The 16,813-nt window shown below is 29.2% G+C and overlaps 5 protein-coding genes across 21 annotated transcripts in view; 2 read left to right on the top strand and 3 right to left on the bottom strand.

Moving 5' to 3' along the window:
• Positions 1-91: 91 nt before the first annotated feature.
• LOC122628711 (phosphatidylglycerophosphatase and protein-tyrosine phosphatase 1) lies at positions 92-2,946 on the bottom strand. Its single transcript, XM_043811256.1, has 5 exons — positions 2,883-2,946; positions 875-1,017; positions 712-792; positions 383-619; positions 92-291 (listed from the first exon to the last, which is right to left on the bottom strand). The coding sequence occupies exons 1-5, from the start codon at positions 2,896-2,898 to the stop codon at positions 160-162; spliced, it is 609 nt and encodes a 202-aa protein (XP_043667191.1). The 5' UTR covers positions 2,899-2,946; the 3' UTR covers positions 92-159.
• On the bottom strand, positions 1,380-3,472 carry LOC122628710 (mitochondrial GTPase 1). Of its 3 annotated transcripts, none has more exons than XM_043811253.1 (2): positions 3,347-3,472; positions 1,380-3,011 (listed from the first exon to the last, which is right to left on the bottom strand). In XM_043811253.1, exon 2 carries the CDS (start codon positions 2,896-2,898, stop codon positions 1,924-1,926), a length of 975 nt encoding a protein of 324 aa, XP_043667188.1. In that variant the 5' UTR covers positions 2,899-3,011; positions 3,347-3,472; the 3' UTR covers positions 1,380-1,923. The 3 variants fall into 3 exon arrangements, with proteins under 3 accessions (XP_043667188.1, XP_043667190.1, XP_043667189.1); XM_043811255.1 differs by lacking the exon at positions 3,347-3,472 and adding an exon at positions 3,185-3,245 and having other exon boundaries at positions 1,380-2,946; XM_043811254.1 differs by lacking the exon at positions 3,347-3,472 and adding an exon at positions 3,185-3,209.
• Positions 3,457-9,316, top strand: LOC122628704 (serine/threonine-protein kinase/endoribonuclease IRE1). Its single transcript, XM_043811242.1, has 14 exons — positions 3,457-3,635; positions 4,371-4,739; positions 5,028-5,148; positions 5,232-5,274; positions 5,386-5,765; positions 5,846-6,065; positions 6,141-6,388; positions 6,504-6,838; positions 7,315-7,469; positions 7,551-7,837; positions 7,905-8,201; positions 8,331-8,503; positions 8,588-8,779; positions 8,876-9,316. The coding sequence occupies exons 2-14, from the start codon at positions 4,656-4,658 to the stop codon at positions 9,239-9,241; spliced, it is 2,901 nt and encodes a 966-aa protein (XP_043667177.1). The 5' UTR covers positions 3,457-3,635; positions 4,371-4,655; the 3' UTR covers positions 9,242-9,316.
• On the bottom strand, positions 8,950-14,126 carry LOC122628706 (ankyrin repeat domain-containing protein 27-like). The gene is made up of 3 exons (XM_043811244.1): positions 13,717-14,126; positions 13,244-13,636; positions 8,950-13,135 (listed from the first exon to the last, which is right to left on the bottom strand). Exons 2-3 carry the CDS (start codon positions 13,588-13,590, stop codon positions 10,879-10,881), a joined length of 2,604 nt encoding a protein of 867 aa, XP_043667179.1. The 5' UTR covers positions 13,591-13,636; positions 13,717-14,126; the 3' UTR covers positions 8,950-10,878.
• A 703-nt stretch (positions 14,127-14,829) lies between these two features.
• LOC122628803 (syntaxin-binding protein 5) overlaps positions 14,830-16,813 on the top strand; it is a 49,753-nt gene continuing 47,769 nt past the window's right edge. For 6 of the 15 annotated variants that reach the window (XM_043811467.1, XM_043811466.1, XM_043811465.1 and 3 more), the window contains exon 1: positions 14,834-15,760. In XM_043811467.1, coding sequence (XP_043667402.1) covers positions 15,641-15,760 — 120 coding nt within the window. In that variant the 5' untranslated portion in view covers positions 14,834-15,640. Of the gene's footprint in view, positions 15,761-16,813 lie in introns of all 15 variants that reach the window. The other 9 variants (XM_043811455.1, XM_043811452.1, XM_043811451.1 and 6 more) reach the window with 3 other exon arrangements.

Below are 16,813 nucleotides of genomic sequence, written 5' to 3'. Positions count from 1 at the left end.
TCAAATAAAAAAAATTTTATATGTATAAAAAATTACATAAATATTATTAAATAATTTGTTATTAAAATATCAGATAACTGCTTTTTATATATAGATTTTAAATATTGTTTTATTAAATTATTTCTCTGCACATTATACATGATTAAATTTTAATATTGTTTATTGCTTTTGATTTTGTACATGTGTTTCATAAAAAAGTCTTAATGCATGCCGTTGGATACTATGAAGTAATATATGTTGTCTTTTACTTTTCATATAATCCATTGCTTCTTCAGGAACCCAACCATTTTTCTGAGGATGAAATATTTTTATTAAAAAAAAAAATGTACATCTGTCTAAATTTATATTTTTGTAACAAATATAGATTTATCATATATCTAACCATCATTAAATAACATCCAACAAGTGTTGCACTACGTGTTCTACCTGCTTTACAGTGAACATAAACCGATGGTGTTTCTTTGGTATCATCATTATGATTATCATTTTTTAATGTTCTATCTGTACAACGAAATTTATTTATAAAATCTACACCCATTTTTAACTTTTTTTGGCAAGGTACTTCAAAAATATCTGTTGTCGATAATTGTAGAAATTCCACATTGTATTTCTTCCAGTCCTAATATCAATACCAAGAAAGTAACCATTTTTAACAAAAATATATTACATAAACATAATAATTTGTTATAAATCTATATTAATTGCTTGCACCTTTTCTGAATTAGATAATAAGGCTAATTCATAATCTTCATTCATAGAAACTACTGCCTTCATATTTTCCTTCTCAACTAACTGCAGTGTGAAATGTAAAAAAACGATTAAAAAAATCTGTTGTAATAAACACTAAATAAGATAAAATAACAAAAATGGATACCTGTTTTGTCATAGATCGAAAAGGTAATGCACCCAAAATTACAGTCTCGTCGATTCTATCATACCAATTTCTCGACGTTATTTTTTCCATTAAAATATTATATAATAACGTCGGGTAAAAAGTTACTCTCGCGAACATTTTCACTACAAATACGTGTAAAATTTGTTAATATGTTTACCGTTATACGCTTTAAGTTTCAAAGTTAAAAAAATACTACAGAATTGCTATGATTGTTACATTACATTATAAATTAATGCTTATAACAAAAAATGTATTAACTAATAACAATCATAAGAATTGTATGGGGCTCTTTCCAAAATATCGGCGCGAAAGAATACAAGTACATATGTAAGCAGTTTCTCTACTACTAAAAGAGAAAGTAACGGTACTTCTAAATTGGATAAATGGAAAAATACGATGTATTACATATATGAAATTTTGATATACACTGCGTATAAAAAATTTAACAAATTAATGTATACCTTTTTAAAAAAATGTTATATCTTTATAACCAAAATATATTATAAAGAAAAAAATATTGTTACTTTTATATTATTGTTTTATATTACGTCGGTTTCGACTTTTTCATTATACATTTTGTAATAAAGAAATAATATGTTATATCGTTCTTATAAAAATTAATTATTTACAATCGTAATTTATTTTATATCGTAATTGTTATTTTAAAAAATTGCCTCCAATAAATAATTATTTTATTTTATATTATTTCTTTATAATGTAAAATAAAAATTATTACCACCTCATATGTATATAGTACTGGTTTCTTACAAAAAATAGTTATATTACATATATATGTGATATATCTATTAGTGCATGACAGTGCATAATGATGAAAATATTAAGTAGTTAAGAAATATATATTATTTATTATAATTATTTATATTAACGAACATGATACAGTTTTTTATGGAAAAAATGTTTTGCCAAATGATTTTGTCAAATTTAAAGTTACAATAATATAAAAACTTTCTAATTCATTCAACTAATCGTGTAACTTGCAATTTTAAATATGTGAAGTATTTATTAAATTAATTCTCATTAAATAATTTATCCTCGTCTAAACAAATAGGACCAAATTCTCCATTTCTAAACATATTAATAAAATATGTAGCAGCAACTTGCATATCAGGTTTAATAATATATTTATTAGTACAATCACGTAATTTTATTGTTTTTCCTAGCTTTGCAGCAATAAAAGTAAGAATAGAAATGATATTATCATTTGGCTCAGGTAAACCTAATTTTTCAACATACTCATATTTTCCATATTTATTTAACCAAAAAAGAAGAAAATCAGCAACTACAATATATCCTACCAAGTGATCTTGTAAACAACCAATCAAAGCTAACTTGAGACCAGTGTATATATCTTTCACATGAGGTGCTAAAATACCTGGAGTGTCCAACAAATAAAAATCTGGATTTTCAGCTATTTTTATACGAGTTAATACAGACCGTGTCACTCCTGCTATAGGCCCTTCTTTTGTAGCTTTTGATTTTTTTAAATAAGTATTTCTTAAACGATTAATTAAAGAAGATTTTCCTACATTAGGTACACCGATAATCATCATTGCAAAAGATTCTTCATTACTTCTATTATATCGTTCCGAATTCGATATTAATTCTTTAGCCAAAGGTAATATTTTTTTCATGCCCTTGCAATCTTGATTTTTAAAATTAGTAAAAAGTATATGAGATAATCCTTCATTCTTTAGGGTAGATTCTATTTGCTGCTTATGTTTCAAGTCAGCTAAATCAATCTTATTTAATACAAAAATATGTGGTTTTAAACCAGTTAAAGTACGACGAAAATCTGCTTGACGTCCTGAAATCGGTACTCTAGCATCATGTACTTCTACTACACAATCAACATTCTTCAAACGCTGTTCCATTTGCTTTAAACCTTTATCCATATGTCCAGGAAACCATCGTAGAGTATCTTTTTGAACTAGTTTAAATGTCTCTCGAAAAGTTTTTGTTACTGTACCTCCTATATCCTTCATTTTTATTCAGCTTTTTAATAATCTTCTTGTAATATTATGGAAAGTACTCTGTAATGTAACATTTGTACACAATATTATAACAGATAAGGTTATCTCCGATTTAAATTTGGTTTCTAAAAATAAAAATTGTATTAATCTAAAATTTGTTGTATTTATTTATAGCGATACAATTTATTAATGAATATTTTATATATATCATTAAATTGTAGGACTTATCTATTAGTTGATATTTTAAATTAACGAAAATTTGAAATATTAAATACGTTTAATTTTTACTCATAATTACCCTTTGAATAAAAGTATTTATTGGTTATTATATACAATCTGAGATTATAATATAATATCTATCAAAGATTAATAAACATTTTTAATATTTTACAATATTTAGTATTAGCTATGTATATATAAAAGAAATATGAATTGGCTGTCGAAACAAATTGCCTCTTACCCCCACTCTTTCTGTTGTTTCTCCATATAGTATTCTTGTTCTCATCATATCAAAATAGAGATCCAGCACTCTCCAATGTTTGTTTACAGTCATTACATTGTTATACCACGATTTACTATGTTTTATCTACAAATAGAAGATTTGTATGTATATTATTTGTTTGAACTATAACGTTTGAAAACATTGGAAAAATAAGCATACTCGAGTAAAGCCAATCGAATGGCAACAGTCGAAGAATTATTTCTCCTTTGACGAAACGTTTGCTCATCTCTGATTGCACACGACCAAGGTATAAAATAAACATTATGCAAAATAAGTGTAAAAATATGATACAAATTCAATAATAATAATTTTAATTAATGCATATTTTTAAAGAGCATTATATATACATTTATAGAACAAAGTCTTCTAGAATATTAAATAATTTTTTCGTACTCGTATGTTCATCGTATGTTATCGAATTTATTATGTATTATATCGTTTTACCGGGTATTGCGTATTTAGCAGTGTAATATGATAATAATTCATATTGAAGGTCTTCGATATAATATTCCATTAGTTGAAATGACGTTGCACTTTGTTTTGTTGTCAACTTATATATCTATATAAACACAATTGCTAAAAATGTATTATAAACATAATTTTTTTTATACTACTGATAGTCTCATAATAAATGATTAAAAATATATTAGATGATGCAATTTCGACGATTGTATTTCTTGTCTTCATATAAAACTAAACTTCATATAAAATTAAATCAAAATTAAATATTGATAATTTATATGGTCGTACGAAAAAAAAAAAAAAGATAGTTATAAACGCGTTAGTCATTATCTTTTACACCTACTTTTTATATCGAATTTCAAATATCAATACGTGGACGCGCGTTTTGATCGTAGTGCTACTTGTTGCTAGTTTTACAAAAGAGGTGGATTATTCTGACAACAAATCATTACATGTACATTATAAAAATGTATATACATAGTTTTGTAATAAAAAATAATTTCTTTTTAACGAACTACAGAATAATGACAGAATGACGACAGAATACGAGAGAATAACAAATATTGTTCGAAGTCAAATAATATTATTTTCTTGTCGTCGTATCAGTGATATTGGAAAACATCGACATTGTGAGCTTATATCTGAAGATTAAAGCTTCTTAATAGGTTCTTTGATGGACAATCAATGTGTCTTTCCTTTTATTGTTATTGTATGGAGGTGGTCACGATATTTTGTAAAATTTATATTCCCGAAAGAGTCGGACATAACCTAGATTTTACCCAAAAACTAAAGGGCCAATTTTGATATGGCGTACGGACGAGTCATCATACTCTTATGTTTTATTACTACAACGATCCCTCCTAATATTGCGTCTCAACAAGTGCAAGAGGTATGTATTTTATATAAATATGCACAACAAGTGAACAGTTTTATCTGTTTTTCACAAGTATATATATGTATGCGTACATAATATTCGAGCAATTCATTGCGTAAACATATCATGTAAAGTAACTACTTTTTGAAATATAATTTTTCTTATCAGAATTATATCCGATATTAATCCGAAGGTGTTAAATAATTCAAACTTATTTTTAAGTTTATAACCCGCAATTAATATTTAAAATCCTTTTAATAAGGAATAAAGATTATTGTGTAATATCTCGCCTTCTGTATCTAGAATCACAATACAGGACTTGCTTGTGAACAAGACGATCCTCTTATTATTTTTTCTACTCTTGGTGGTGCATTAGTGGGAGTTGGTCAAAGATCTGGAGAAATACGGTGGAAACAGGATGATGGTATTACATAATAAAATACTATGTAAAATATATCAATATAATTTTAAGTTTATTGATATTATTCTTTTCTTTATTTGTTATAGAACCACTTGTCAAAGTACCTACCGATTTCCCTGAAACTACAATGTGTGTAATTTTTTGTTTTAAATTATAAATTGTTTTATATACTGTACTGATATATATTCTGACAGATTTTAGATATTTTATATAAATATTGATAAGAAATTTTACTTATAGGCCTATGTTTCTACCAGATCCAAAGGATGGATCATTGTATTTATTTGGAACAGGTTCTGAAGCTCTTAAAAAACTACCATTTACTATTCCACAATTGGTAGCTAATAGTCCTTGTCGTAGTAGTGACGGTATATTATATACTGGTAGAAAAATTGATACATGGTTTACAGTTGATCCTAGAACAGGTAGAAGAGAACAAGTTTTAGGTTTTGATAAAGCAGGCAATACATGTCCTGTAGAAATGCAAGATGTTATTTTTATTGGGCGCACAGAATACAATATCATAATGGTGGATAGTAAGCAGAAAGATAGGAAATGGAATGTAACATTTTATGATTATTCTGCAGCAAAAATGGAAAGCGATGGAAGCGAAAATTATGGTTATTAATAATTATGAGATAATAGTAATAAGGATTTGATATAATTGGAATATTTATAATAATTATAACACATTTTGCAGATCTGATACATTTTACTACTAGTTCAACAGGCCGAGTAGTAACTTTAGATAGAAGGCAAGGCACAATTCTATGGCAATTAGATTTAGAAAGTCCAGTTATAGCAACATATACAGTCACTAAGGATGGCCTGTTAACTCTACCATTCACAAGTGTTGCAGAAGGAACATTAGATAATTTACTAGGGCATTTTGTAACAAAACCAACTGATATTCAATTGTTGTGAGTAATCTTCTGTTAAACTTTTTCCAGTAAATATGTATCATTATTATATCGAATTTTTTTTATGTTTCTTAGTCCTACATTATATATCGGACAACATAGATATGGACTGTATGCTTTACCATCTTTAGTTGACTCAACAACTGCAACCATATCAAGTAAAGCAGAATATTTGTTGCTAGAAGGGCCATTAACAATTGCACAGATTCATAAAAATGATAATAGAGTTCCTTTACCTGGGGATCATGTAGTCATTGGAAATATCCATATTGCTCATGACGGGTATCAAAGTATTACAAGAGAGAAGAGTATTATAGCATTAGGTAATATACTTGATTATAATCATATAATGAATATTTTGATTATATAATATTATTTATAATGAATGTATACAAAGAACTTCATTATTGTATTGTTGAATTTTTCTAAATATATCAGGTCATTACAAAATACCAGCAGAATATAAATCTAAACATCAACCACTTCAAATTACTGGACGGTCTGACGTAATTCAAGCAGAAACATCATCTTTGAATTCAACACCAACACATTTACCAACTACATTAACTGATAATACCCCAATAACTGGTAATACAATCCAAGAGGAAAATTGGCATAAAATTTTAGCTGAAAGTTATAGGGCGAGTAAAAAATGGCTCAATCAACAAGAGAACAAAGGATTAAAATTAGCACTTATTATTCTTATTGGATGTATAGTTACAATGTTTTGGTATTTCAATGCACAGTTTAAAGAATTTCAACAGATGTCACAGGTGCGATATTACATTATATATATAAACATCGATTTCTATATAAGCAACGTTCCTCAAGCTATGGATCGTGCCTCAATATTGAGCCGGGTTGCAAATTGATAGTCGTTACCATACGCTAAAGCGAGAAAAGTGATTAATTTCTAAGAGATTTCCAGAAAGTTTTCGTAAAATATTTTGATGAATTAGCGAGAATGCCGTCTCAACAGAGTAGAGTTATTGTATCTTGAAAAAAAATATATAATGACTTAACTTAAGTTTATCAGGTTCTTAAAAATGTTATATTCTATTTAGGCCACGATACAATTACAAAGTAATATATTGGGCCGCACGATCCAATTTCGACTAAAAAGGTTGAGAAACGCTGTGTTATATATTATCTTTTGAAAACGATAAAATTCACGACTTTACAATAGCTTTTAATTATCACGAAAATAACAGTGTATCCACATTAATATAAACATAAATAATTCGTCCAGGGTTCACGTGAGAACAGTCGTACAAGCAGTAATGGTAAACGTAATAACATTGTTATTCTTGAAGATATGGGAGAAGGTCTAGTAAGAGTGGGAAAGATTACTTTTAGTACTAGCGAAGTGCTAGGTAAAGGATGCGAGGGTACATTTGTATATAAGTGGGTATAGAATTATATTTGTTATTCTTCTATCTATTGATGGCAAACTCTTGTCATTTCTGACTATTATAATTGTATCAGGGGTGAATTCGATGGCCGTTCAGTAGCCGTTAAGCGATTGTTACCGGACTGTTTCACGTTTGCTGATCGTGAAGTAGCATTACTTAGAGAATCGGATGAACATCCTAACGTTGTACGATATTTCTGCACTGAACACGACAGAATGTTTAGGTATATTGCTCTGGAGTTAGCAGAAGCTACTTTACAAGATTATGTAGCAGGAAGATATAACAGAGAAAAGATATCTGTGAAAAATATATTACGACAGGCTACATCAGGGCTTGAACATTTACATTTTTTAGATATCGGTAATTTTTACTTTGATGCTTGCCAACACCTCTATAACGTTTAGTCATACTTACTATATATTCATAGTTCACAGAGATATCAAACCACATAATGTCCTTCTATCGGTTCCCGGACCGCGAGGAGAAGTCAGAGCGATGATATCAGATTTTGGTCTTTGCAAAAAGTTACAGCTTGGTCGTGTATCATTTTCGCGACGTTCTGGTGTAACTGGGACAGACGGTTGGATAGCACCAGAGATGCTAAATGGAGAAAGAACAACATGCGCCGTTGATATTTTTTCTCTCGGTTGTGTTTTTTATTATGTTCTTTCTGATGGAAAACATCCATTTGGTGATCCCTTGAGAAGACAAGCCAACATACTTTGTAATATGTTTTTATATTAGTTTGCATAATATTTTAATGTTTTTACGTTCTTAATATTTTTTATATAATTTGCATACGATCAATCGAAATATTCATACGATCGTTTCAATGCTCGTATATCTTATATAGGCGGTGAAAGTAATTTGACAGCGTTACAAGGAATATCGCAAAGTGATAAAGAATTAGCATTGAATCTTATAAAAGCAATGATCTCTGAAGATCCGTCAGAACGACCACCAGCTTTGGCAGTCTACAATCACCCATTATTTTGGGAACCTATCCAAATACTTGGTTTCTTTCAAGTATGTAGAGTTATTGCTGTAATAATACGTCTACATAATAGAATTATAATATGTATATTTTTTTACATTTGACTTATATTTTAGGATGTCAGCGATCGTGTTGAAAAAGATCAATCCGATAGTCCAGCATTGTTAGCTCTTGAAAGTGGTAACGAACGAGTCGTAAGAGGAGATTGGAGAATGCATATTGACCATGAAGTTGCGACGGATCTTCGAAAGTATAGGAGTTATCGAGGTGAAAGTGTTAGAGATTTGTTAAGAGCATTACGAAACAAGGTATACGAAAGTTATAAATCTTGTCTAACGTATAAGAAATAATACGCAAAGATTGATGACAAAAGTATAATATAATTTCGTGATCGATTCTTTCAGAAACATCATTATAGAGAATTAACGCCAGCTGCCCAACAAAGTTTAGGTGAAATTCCTGACAAATTTACGGAATATTGGCTCAGTAGATTTCCGTATTTATTATGTCACGTTTGGATTACAATGCAAAAATTCCGTAACGAACCAAGTTTAAAACATTACTACCATGTACAATATAATTTTGTTAATCCTAGTGAGATGGAAAACAATGAAATACAAGAAAATCAATTAATTTCTATGTCAGTAAACAAAATACAAGATAGGACTATTGATTGGAGTCCGAATAGAAACAGATATCGCGGACATAGGAGAAAACAAGAAAGAAAAAGAATTATCGAACCGTCGACATGGATATTACCACCAAGTTAAGTATTTTGTTATCGATTAGAAATATCTGTATATGTAGATGGAGAGACTGATTGTAATACAAAATGTTGGAAATTATTACAAATTTTGTCAATTTTTACGAAAACTTAGTGATAATAACAATGCTGGGAGCAAATAAATTTTTATATCTTAATAAAAGATATAAGAAAAAAATTAAACTTTTTCTCTTAAAGTTAGATTACGGATACTTTATTATTATGCAGATTTTTGTGATTTTATAAATACGATAAGGTAATATGCATACGATTATTGACAAAAATAATAGCGTCCACGTGTGCCCAAACATTGAAATGTTCGCACAAGTGTAACGAGAGCGTAATACTTAGATAAAAACAAATATAAATTGGTCCCGTGATTACTTCGAGATCGCATTTCCATGCAGACCACGGATCGATACACATCTCTTTCGTAGTCGTTATAACAAATCACTGCTAGTATCTTAATCATTTTTAATCTATATACATAACATACACGTATGCACATACAAATATAAATTGACTTGTGCGATTTGATATGATTAGATAGGATATATAAGAATAAGTTATCTTTTTTTCATTGAAATTCTTTTGTACAGTCATAAAATTGTAATAATTTACATATTGTTATCGTGCAAATGATGTGTACATATTAGCGAAAAAAAATATAGTATAAATATTGTATCGTTAAGTAAATGCTGTCGTAAATTTATGATTAACAATTTATGATTGCATAACTATTTTTGTTAATGAGAGATTACAGCGAAATAATTATATTATTTATGCCAAAAATGTCTAATCTTTTCATGAAAAAAAGGTTTCTTATTGTTATTAATTATTTATCTTTACGCTTTAGCGTAAAGTTATACAATTTTAAATGAAATTTCTCAACCTTTAATGATCATTACAATTGTTTTTAAAATGCCTTTATATCTCTGTGATCATTTGTCCAAAATGGTTTTATAATAACGCTATATACAATAAGAATGTTGATTGATGAAACCATGACGAAAATAATTACTAATTATTTGTAAAAATAGAAAAGTAGTACAAGAAAGCATTTGATTCAACAAGTCGAGCTTGATTATTAATAATTATTAATGATTTATACAATTTAACGTTTTTATCAATTTAACATAATTAAATTATAAATTTATTTATCAACATAACTTTTGACGAACGAAAAGAAAGTACAAACGAATGTTACGAAATGCAGTAATGGAACGTTTACTTTGCGAATAAATTTTATATAGTACGCTAATTATTCAAGTACTTAATTAAAGTGATATTACGTTAAAAGGCACTTGCTACACATAACTTAAAATGGAATACAGTATCCTGTAGAATAATGGTGCGTAAACTATGTGACCCTTCACAAGTGGTAAAATAGTAATAAAATTGTAAAGTAATACATTTATTTTTATTTTTTTTAAATAAAAATAAAATGATATTACTACCCATTTTTACGCGATTTATATTTTAAAAATATGTACACAATGTAAATATATAAAAATAAAATGTATAGACAGTATATTGATAGAAAAAGAAATGTCTAATAATATTTATAAATACGGCATCTATTCGCTTTAGCTAAGTTCTATCAATTTGTAGTGACGGCACTTTCATTATTTATCTGTTAATCAATCAATCAATTCCTGAAAAATAATGACTTGGATATTCTAAAGAGTTACATTTTAATATTTTAAGTGCAACTTCCTTAGACATTTGTTTTTCAAGCTCTGAACGTGGTGTTACGTTTTGTAAATTACGAATGTTTGCGTTAGCACCACTTCTAATTAGTAATTCCATTAATTTTGTATCAACATTTTTAGTTGCTAAATGAAGAGGAGTATCCCCATTTAAATCTTTGGCATTTATATTGCATGCTGCACAATCTAAAATTATTTTTACTGCTTGTATTTTATTAGCTGAACAAGCCAAATGTAATGGTGTGCGACCCTCAAATTTCGTTGTTACATTAACGTCTGCTCCTGCATCTAGAAGTAATTGAATTATTTCTAAAGATCCAACGGTAGATGCTACATGCAAAATTGTCTCGCCATTGTTATTGTAAGAATTAAAAATGATTGCTGGTATTTTGTTTCTTTTTTCCGAATATTCATGTATTGGAGCACATCGTTCACAGCAACATAGTGGATGGCAAAGATCCGATCGTACTACTATTTGTTCATTCTGATTACTCCATCCAAGATAATAATTTGCTAAGTGTATATCGCCCTCGCTAATTGCAGCGAATAATTTATTAATTTGTACAGTCATGTGGATGTTAGAAGAATATTTGGATTTTAATTTATTTTCAGTTTTTGGAGAGAGTTGTAAAATTGGTAACGAGTGATGAACTTTTACTGTACAAGGAACTACAACATTTGGCGTAATATGTTGCAATAATATCGTTACTCGTTCACTTTGTGCAACGTCGAAAGATGTTTGGCCCCATTTATTTTTAATTTTGCAATCTGCTCCGTATTCTAGAAGAACTTCTATGATACCTAAATATCCCCATTTAGATGCACGATGTAGCGGTGTATCGCCATCGATATTAAGAGAATTAACGTTAAGCGATAAGTTTGTATGTTCTGCAAAGTAAAGTAAAGCTTTCACACAACCTTCATGTCCACGGTCAGAAGCTATATGTAACGCTGTATTTCCATAATTATCCACTATTATAGGATTTGCATTTGCATGTAAAAGTAGTAATACAATATTTTGGTAGCCTTTCATCAATGCACAATGAAGAGGTGTGAATGAATCATTATTAATTACGTTCGTATCAGCTCCATTATTTAAAAGATAATCCACAATATTTACTTTTCCATAGAAGCTTGCTATATGAAGGGCTGTAGAACCATGTTCATTCTTCGAGGATATTGTCGGTCGATTTAAAAGACGATTTTTAGCTAAAGATACTTCACAGGATTCACAAGTACACAATGGGTGACATAATGGAATTTGATTATACAAGCTGATAATATCAGATGATAATAAATTTTCCACTTCTGATAACTCACCTTTCATTATGCACGTAAATAAATAATCTATGGATGTGCGTTGTTCACTTTCATTTTTTTCTTTTTGTTCTGAATCAGAAATATGATTCATTCTATTTTTTTCCATTAATGCACCAGATTTTATATATTCTATCGCTGCTTCTAAAGATGTTGTTAGATAAGCAAGTTCATCTGCTTCATTAATGCTACTTGCTGAGAAGCGAAAATGTTTTATGAAAGTTATTTGTGCTATCCAATTTGATAAACTAGTTTTAATGACAAGGTATACTAGTATAGGTAATAAATCATCTGATGTAATAGAAGATACTCCCTGAGATATATAACGAATACTTCTTCTAAGGCATTCAAGTTTTTCTAAGACAGTCATGTAACAAACTATATGCGATAATTCTAATTTTCCTCTGTGAATATTAGTACACAGATCTAAATGTATTCCTAAATCATCAAATTTCAAATCAGCTAAATTCCTTATTATTTTATTCAAATTAGCATCATCATCAGCCGTATAAATAGATATTGATTTTGGGAGAATTTTTCTTAATGTATGTAATATATATGTTTCAACTGCAATTTTTATATTTTGAATGAGATATGTGGAGGTAATACTTGTATCATTGAATTTTTTATCCTTTAGTATCGTTTCAATGCAGTTTGAGTATAATTGAAAGACAGAATTCTTCAATGTTTCTATTGATGGTTTTTCTAGGTTCAAATATATTTTTTGAAATTCTTTTAAATTCACTTCTAAGGTTGTATAGGCTTTATCATTAATTTCAGACCAAAGTAAATTTGTAGCATCCTGAAGATTCGTTACAATAGTCAGATTATTATAAGACGATAATGTTTCACAATTTATAGGACATTCTATGCACCTGCAAGACGTACATGCATGTCAAATTATATATATATATATATTTTTTTTACAAAATTTCTATCAACATCATAGTATAATAACCATTTTAAAAAATAGTTATACTTACCATATTCGATACTTCCACGAATCTTCATTATAAAACGTTTCCTCAAAAAGCAAACGTAAAGGATATGAGTTAGGTGTTTCATAATTTATAGTTAATATTCTATTTAGTAGCTTCACATTCTTATTGCTTAAAGAACGAAATGAAGTTTTAGACATATCATAATCTGGTATCAAAATATGTTCTTCTACATCTTCTTTGTACAAAACATTTTTTGTGAAAGTACCACGACGAGGTACGCATACGATCCAACCTTCATGTGCAGCTAATCGTAAAGTTGGTTCGTAAAAACTCCTAAGTTTTTCTAAAAATGGATTTTGAGATACGTCCTCGTCGTAATTTATTTCCATTTCTGAATAATGTGTCTATAAACATACCGCACGACGTACTGTGTCGCTACAAAGTAGAACAAAGTAGATTTACGGATAAGTAACATATTTAAAATGAATATATAAAAAAGAAAAAAATGTTCATACCTTTTGTCGAAGTTAGATAACATTCATATATTTAATGAATTAATTCACATTTAATTATTAATATTGATTTAATAAATATAATTGTTGAAGTATAAACATTATATGCACAATATATATATATATATATATATATATGTATATATCTGTTTATTTGAAATAATTGAAAATGTATCACACTATTACATTGTTTCATTTTATGTTGATTTAAAAATAACATTTATTGCATAATCATTTCATCTCGATTAAGTGAAACAGATCAACAAATTTATATCTTTACGATACTTATCAATCGTTTTGATTACTGTAACTCGAATGGAATATAATTAATTCGTCACTTTCATTGCTTTTATTACAAATAAAAAAGAAGTATTTCGATATAGAAATGATAAAATAGATATATGTAAGTTTATATATTTTATATATATATAATACGTGATATTCAATAGAAGAAAAAAAAAAAAAGGAAAAACATAAATATTCATAAATGAATATAAATTTTCATTTATTTTAGTTTTATATATGTTTCATCAAAATTGTTATAACTCCGTAATTGAATAATGTAAAATGGTTTAAATTCTTTAATTACGTTAATTAAAAATCGATACAAAATAATCATTTTCAAAGAATGATAATAACTATTTGAATTACCATCGGTTTTATTGTAAACGAAAAGGAAAATTTTCAACCAATCGTAACATAGATATAGGTGCGATTTCCAATGACGAACGCGTTCACGAATAAAATAAGTAAGCACTTGTATCGAGCATATTGTACGTTGAGGATTAACCTTTAAAAATTCTTACGAGTGAGTACCTAAAATTTTCAAATTGATAACAAAGTACGTATCGTTGACGTGAAACATAAATAGATTTAACATTGTAAGAAAAGCGAAGGAATTAGTATGAAAATATTTCTTGGAAAATTGGAAAATTTGTTTCTCAAGTTTCGACCAATGCGATACTGGTGTTTTTAAAGTACGTTTCTTACGCGCTGAGGAACAACAACGATACGAAAGGTGGAAGGTGACGTCGACGAAATAGTTAAAGAGGAAGGGAGAGGGAAGAAGATAAGCATAGACGATAGAACGGGACATAATATTTCGTACAGCGATTGCGCCGTACACTACGTTCGCGGTCGTGCGAAAGTCCACATGAGGCTGTTGCCAGTTATTGATCCTGGCACGCTTAAACAACACTGCATTGCTGTCAACTAGGAAAACAATTCCCGTCGACGCAGCACGTTCGTAAAATATCATTTGTAAACGGGCTTAGGACGATTCGCAAACGTGCCTATTTCACGTCGTGTTCGTTACGTCGATTGCGATTTTACCGATATTCCAACTTCTCTCGAAAATCGACGCACGTTCATCGTTCTGTCAAAATGTAAAAAAGATTTCTTTCTTGGTAGCGGTATCCGGCGGGTGAAGAAGCGAGAGAGAGAGAGAGAGAGAGAGAGAGAGAGAGAGAGAGAGAGAGAGAGAGAGAGAGGGGGAAAGAGGTAGAGTGGTGGGAGAAGGAGTGGGAACAAGAGAAAAGTAGACAGAACGATAGACAGAGAGGGAGAGAGAAAGAGTGGGAGTGAGAGAGAGTGAGAGAGGGGGAAGGAGAGAAAGGGAGCGAGAAAGACAAGTAGACGAAGATAGAGAGGGAGAAAGAGAAGTCGAGCAACGTCACAAGAGAAAAGATCCGTCATCGGGATTTTATTCGCTCCTCTCTCTTTAATGACAAGATAGAGAAAGAATATAAAAAATCGACCAAAAATCGATTTCTTTTTATCGTGCGAATCCTTTTTCTTTTCTTTTTTTCTCTCGTAAGTCGCGCAAGTTCCTTTTTAACGCTACGAGCTCGTAACACGAAGAGACTTAACGCGTTGTCCGTACGTCGGCTGCACATGTGATCGTCCAAGGTGTCACCATCAGCTCGAGATGAAGAAGTTCACGATCAAAGGGGTACTCGACGGTTTCCGCTCGTCGGTCCCTCAGCCAGCGAAGTCGGACCAGGAGATCGTTGAAAATCTGAGATCCGAGCACTTTCAAGTCAAAAAGGTATTGTAATTTTCTAGTTCCTTTAATAATTTACGAGATAAAAATAGTCGACGTTTCTTACGTGATAAATTTTATATCACCTTGATCCGTTAACAATTTGAACGTTGTATTTCCTTCGCGTATATGTTTACAATACCGCGTGATTTTGGCATTCTGTATAATAATCGCCATCGAGCGTGATTATGGCTGAAGTCAATAGTTCTCTTATTATTTCTTTGACAGCTGTTTTACTGAAATTAATACATTATTCATTTAGAACGTTTAGAACATAAGCTTGAATTGATTTTAAAGATCAATCATTTTATAGGTTATTTTTTTTATTTATATGTATTTTGTGGATTATAATAATAATGGGAGGAATTAATCTAGTATTCGACTTAGAGTTTTGTAGACAGATTTATAAAAAATTTATAAAAATAATGTATACTAAATTTCTGAATAATCTAGATACAAAGAAATGTGTTAATTTCCTCTCTATAATTATGATTTCTAGCTTTAAAAGAGAAAATCTTTAATATTCCTTTCCGTATGAAGTGGCAGCATCATTCTTTGCGATCTTCGATATTATTATATATCAATGAATTTACCGTGAGTTAATGAATTCTCTTTGCGATAGAAAGTGTACTTGTATTTGTCACGGAGAGTATATCAAGTTAATCCATCTGGCAAGCTATAATTAAAATTGTATTTTCTGGCCGGCTACAGTGCTTTCTCGTTTACTTTGTATTGAAAATTCAATTTTATGTTTCAATTAAATTTTTGACATTGTAAATTCTGTAAGCTATTGAAAAACAGTGACTTGTATAAAATTTCTATAGACTAAATTTTACTGTTTATATATTAATAGGAAAATATTCTTTATAAGATCAATAGAATATTGATAAAATAAGTGCTAACATATAGGTGATAGTTGAACATAGCGTCGTTAATAGATTTAGTATATATATAGATATAGTTTATATATATATATATATATATATATGTATGTATCTATATATAGATAGATAGATAGATACATTTGTATCAATGGTCTATATTATGGCTGCCTTTACC

The sequence above is a fragment of the Vespula pensylvanica genome, chromosome 4 (genome assembly GCF_014466175.1).
Source record: "Vespula pensylvanica isolate Volc-1 chromosome 4, ASM1446617v1, whole genome shotgun sequence".
In the NCBI taxonomy this organism is placed as follows: Eukaryota; Metazoa; Arthropoda; class Insecta; order Hymenoptera; family Vespidae; genus Vespula; species Vespula pensylvanica.
Note: the sequence above shows the minus strand (reverse complement) of the source record. Positions and strands in the feature narration are given on the sequence as shown.

Coding starts and splice junctions, on each gene's coding strand:
- LOC122628710 (XM_043811253.1), bottom strand. CDS start 2,898: ATGAAGGATATAGGAGGTACAGTAACAAAAACTTTTCGAGAGACATTT.
- LOC122628711 (XM_043811256.1), bottom strand. Junction 793..874: donor TTCGATCTATGACAAAACAG/GTATCCATTTTT, acceptor TTCACACTGCAG/TTAGTTGAGAAGGAAAATAT. Junction 292..382: donor TTGGATGTTATTTAATGATG/GTTAGATATATG, acceptor TTTCATCCTCAG/AAAAATGGTTGGGTTCCTGA.
- LOC122628704 (XM_043811242.1), top strand. CDS start 4,656: ATGGCGTACGGACGAGTCATCATACTCTTATGTTTTATTACTACAACG. Junction 5,149..5,231: donor ACGGTGGAAACAGGATGATG/GTATTACATAAT, acceptor TATTTGTTATAG/AACCACTTGTCAAAGTACCT. Junction 6,839..7,314: donor AATTTCAACAGATGTCACAG/GTGCGATATTAC, acceptor TAATTCGTCCAG/GGTTCACGTGAGAACAGTCG.
- LOC122628706 (XM_043811244.1), bottom strand. CDS start 13,590: ATGGAAATAAATTACGACGAGGACGTATCTCAAAATCCATTTTTAGAA. Junction 13,136..13,243: donor TCGTGGAAGTATCGAATATG/GTAAGTATAACT, acceptor TACGTCTTGCAG/GTGCATAGAATGTCCTATAA.